Below are 4516 nucleotides of genomic sequence, written 5' to 3'. Positions count from 1 at the left end.
CTTTGCTTTGTGTCTAATTATAGTGACTGTCCTTTTGCACGACTGTATGTAGCTGTCATTATATGGAGCACTCTGAGGATCTCTATTGACTTCTGATAAATGGCTCAGTGGTTTCAAGGTTCATAATTTGAAGGATGCCCAGGTCTCTAGCCATTAATTCTCGCAGTATGGGGCACCCAGCTTGGACGAGGCAAGGGCTTTTCATTTTCAGTATTTGCTGTGCTTTCCACAAGCTAGAAAGGCTAGAGTTGGCTGGACAGCGTATTGTATACCTAGGCACCTTTCAAGGCTTTGCAAAACATTCCTCAGCTTTCATTGTCTGCTATTTAAAAACAAAGGAGGGCGCCTCCTTTCTTAATATTTTTTTTATTCTCCAAACCTCCGAAGAAAYGTAGAGCTCTGAGCTTTACTCGGAGAGAAATCGCAGCTTAAGTGACCGGCGGAGCAGTGAAATTACAGCAGAAATGGCCGGGTGATTAGAAACTTCTTCTAGGATTATCTTTGTGGTCTCGATAGCTCCTGTCTTAGCCGTATTTGTTAAAAACTAAGCAATGCAGCTGCTCCCTCCCTCCGCCTCGGCTTTCCTGGCTTTGCTCTTAGATACATGCCAAAAGCTGTGTTAGCGCGGTCCCTCCGTGCGGGGCAAGCAGGGGGACTGTGTCTAGCTGGCTGCAGAGAATTTGGGGGTAAGTGGGGAGGGGGGAAGGTGGGAATCTGTTAAGGCGTAGAGAAATACGAGACATGCGGACGTTTTGTGGCTTTTACTCTATATATGAAAGAAGACAAAAACATACAAAGTATATATACAACTAAAATTCAACAATATATACAGAAAGGTTGCTCGGGAGAAAGGTCCCTGTAGCTTAGTGAGTGAGAATGCCGTCAATCAAGCACTGAACCTTTCCAAGACATAGGCGGCGGGGGTTTTCGCGGATTCCTCCTTCTGTCTTTCCTGTTTGTTTCCAGGGGGGCTGTGTGTGTGAGAGAGTGTGTGTGCGAGCGCGAGTGAGTGTGTGTGTGTGTGAGGGGGGCTCTTTGCGGGAGAGACAGTGGTTTCTTCTGAGCTGCAGCCCATTCCATTTTGATAAAGCATGCAGTTTTTGCTTCGTGGTAATGTTCTAATCTTACAGTATATTTTCATTTTCAACCAGTTCTCTTTTTTTTCCCTCTTCATTTTTTTTATCCTTTCTTCTCTCTTTTAATTTTTTCCCCAGTCTGGATTTGGTGAATAAAAATGAAGGAGTCTAGTCTCGCTTTCATCATGTAATGTCTTTAGCTCATTAAACAAGTAAAAACGGCTGCCATTGTAGACTCAGGTTCTTCTTGTGGGCAAAGTCTGTAAAAAGTTTGTTTTGACGTATACTCCACAGAGAAAGAGGCTGGTGCCTTGGAGTCCAAATGAAAATATCCTAAAGAGAAGTGTCTTCTGTGCGCCAGAATGAAAATTGTGTCTTTCTGTTTGAGATCAATCGCTGAGGTTACTTAAAAAATAAAAAATAAAATAAAGCCACTCTGTCTCCTTGCCGCATCTACAAGTTCACACAGAGCCTGTTAGCTGGCATGGCTTGGCAAAGCAGGGGAACTTTCTGCCATGTCGAGACGAGGCATTCTTAGGAGATTATTTCTCTTGGACAATTCACATCATTTGTGGTCTCTGCATTGTGTCTTGATGTGGAGAAGAATACCAGTGAGAATAGCCAGGCATGTAGCTGTTGGGAGGCATATTGACTCCCTTGGCAGAAGCTGAAACGTCCCAGACTGGAGGCAGAGCTGGAGAGCGAGGGGACAGGGCAGCGGAGCCAGGCAGAGGGTCACTCTCGTGGGGGTTGCTGCCCTGCTTCAGCAGTTTCTTAAATTTGGAGCGTTTGTTCTGAAACCAGATCTTCACCTGTAATCAAAATGCAGCAAATATTAGGCCGCTGCCAGCACCCAGGGCAAGTCAGAAAAGACCCTGAGGGCTGTGGTTGTGCTCTAGCGAGGGTCTTGAATGTCCATACAATTCGGATGTCAAGTTGGGGACAGGGAGAGAGGGAGGAGGAAGGTTACCTACTGCTGTTCTCAGGCTCTGGATATAACTGGAGAAAACAGGAGAGGAAGAGCGGAGCTGGAAAGCGAGATGCAAGTTTTAATGTGGAGTGTTATTCTTCCTGGGCAGGCCAGATTGATCAGGCTCAAGCGGAGTGTATGTTCTGGGCTTTCCTGCTTTACATACCCAAGTGTGTGTGTGCCTCATTCAGAATTTTAGAGGTCATTTGATCATTTGGGCTAACTGTTGTCAAACACAGGCAATCATATGATTTTGTGCCAGGAGACAGGAGCCAATAGACAAAGGGCATCTAACAAGGAAATTGTGCATCCAAAAACATGCATGATAAAGCGGTCCTCATTTATGTGATGGGGAAGAGGCATGATAGAACCAGGACTGTGCCTTCATTTTAAAAATCGTTTTTAAATAAATGAAAATCCTCTTTTTCTCAGAGAGTAATTGACTATCGAGATTGCTTTTGGTCTCATCCTGCTGTCTCTAATCCAGTAATGCTCCCCAGGAGGGAGTCTGCATTTGATAAGGTATGCAAGGATTGGGCCCGCTCTGGCAAATTGGACTTATTAAAGATTTTTATGTATATATATATATGTGTGTGTGTGTGTGTGTGCGTGCGTGTGTCTTAACTGAAGCTTAAAAACAAACAAATGAAAAAAAATCCCCAAACTCCCAAATGTTTATTTGCTCTTGTAAACTTTGCAGATGTAATATTAGAACACAAGCAGGACAAGCGTCTGTCTGCATTTTCAGGATCAGGCCCCTAAATCTACGTGTGAGAAAGACAGAGAAAGCGAGAATGCAGAAAAAGGAGAGACAGAGCGTGCATGCTAAATATACTAAAATCCCATTTGTTTCACCATCATCTCTAGTTCCATGATTATTGTTTGCTGAGTATTTAAAAATTGCTAGCTGGAAGCTACTGTTATCAATGACAATGATAAAATACTGAAATTATTTGTTAAGCTCGTAAATTCATATGATTACGTTTTACCTGAATTGATCTCATCTATCCACGCGCTTCTCCACAAAATGCAGCTTGGGAAGTCTGTAATGCCTTGTGTCTTTCAAGCTGAAATTAGCAGAATGGCACAGCTACTCCAACCACACTTAACTATGGCTTAACCTGCTATAATTTTGTACATGGCTGTCTTTGATCTTCAGATCTATTATCACCTTTTGTACATTTTGCCCAAGGGTAACCACTGCATTTGCGTTAGTCATCCAGGGCGAATTAACTATTGATTTTACAGGTGTTTCCCAATGTGTTCTTCCTTCCTCTCTACCTACAGGTTGCTACAATCTCTCTTTTCTTTTCTTTTAGCTCTACATCAGGCCCAAAGATTCCTTGCCTTTGTTTTGTTCTCCTTTCCACAGCTGGGCGATTGCATGTCGGTGCTGGAATTATTCTCACCCGAAAATATAGGCAATTTAAAAATTTTATTTGTGACATCAAAAGGGAGCATTTGCTCACTAAGCGGCTGAGGGAAAGGCACGTTCAGTTATTTCAGCAGTAGACCATTTTCTCTGTTGTGCGTTAGATAAGTTCTATCACATCAGATATGGGACTGTGTGCATTACCTTTTCTACCGTTCCTGTACAGAGGCCAAAAAGGCTAGGGGCCATCGTACTTTGCTTGGCCTTTATTGCTTGAGCAGGATTTCAGTGATTTGGGATTCCCAGTAATTACCTGTGTCTGGGTAAGTCCTAATGAAGCTGCCAGTTCAGCTCTCTCTGGAAGTGCCAGGTACTGAGTCTGCTGAAAGCGATGATTTAAAGCCTGAAGTTGTAGACTAGAATAAATGGTTCGAGGCTTCCGAATCTTTTTCCCTTTTCCATTGAATCTGATTTCACCGTTTTCAATCACTGTTGTTTTCTGCTGATCTGCAAGCAAAACAACACAGTTGAAAGATCACCCTCGCAGAGAATGCTGCACACGCTCCTTAGCTATTTAACATGGGCATTTTGGTTGCGAGTGCTCCTGAAAACCCCGCAGCCCGGCCGCAACGCCGTTCAACACCGTCGCTGCGGCGCGTTGGCATACACGCTCAGGCTCCTTAAAGGCGCATCGCAGCACACGGCTCTTCTTGGAAGCTACCGAGAGAAAAATATCTCTCCGGGCATAGTGGACACGCCGCGTTTCCCTTGGAAAAAAAATWAAATCGTATAAGGAATAAAATAAACGAAACGCAGCGCTGGTTTGATGGCGGGATTTCTGGTTCCACGGCCGTGCAGGTTTTACACAGCTAACTGACTTCGTGTCGCCAGTTCGGTGGTCAGTGAATCACCAGTCCGAGACTTTTAACAATGCTTTTTCTGCCCCCTCCCCCTCTGCCTTGCCCCGTCGGATGAAAACACATAAATGATCCGCTCCCTGAGAAAAATGCATAAATCAGACGGCCCCAGTCGGGAATGCGACCCGCTCGCCTGGAAACTTCCACTCCGCAGGCGGGAGCAGGCGTCCTGCCGCAAGGC

At 44.6% G+C, this 4516-nt stretch overlaps 1 protein-coding gene across 1 annotated transcript in view; it reads right to left on the bottom strand.

Annotated features, from left to right (window-relative positions):
* Positions 1-841: 841 nt before the first annotated feature.
* The window catches only part of DLX6 (distal-less homeobox 6), a 4327-nt gene continuing 652 nt past the window's right edge, over positions 842-4516 (bottom strand). The window contains exons 2-4 of the mRNA XM_085310571.1: positions 4031-4185; positions 3732-3925; positions 842-1888 (exon numbers count right to left, since the gene is read on the bottom strand). Of these exons, the coding sequence (XP_085166697.1) occupies positions 1637-1888; positions 3732-3925; positions 4031-4185 (601 nt within the window). The 3' untranslated portion in view covers positions 842-1636. The remainder of the gene's footprint in view (positions 1889-3731; positions 3926-4030; positions 4186-4516) is intronic.

Source organism: Rhea americana, unplaced genomic scaffold (genome assembly GCF_003343005.1).
Source record: "Rhea americana isolate MKP2758 unplaced genomic scaffold, rheAme1 scaffold_32, whole genome shotgun sequence".
In the NCBI taxonomy this organism is placed as follows: Eukaryota; Metazoa; Chordata; class Aves; order Rheiformes; family Rheidae; genus Rhea; species Rhea americana.
Note: the sequence above shows the minus strand (reverse complement) of the source record. Positions and strands in the feature narration are given on the sequence as shown.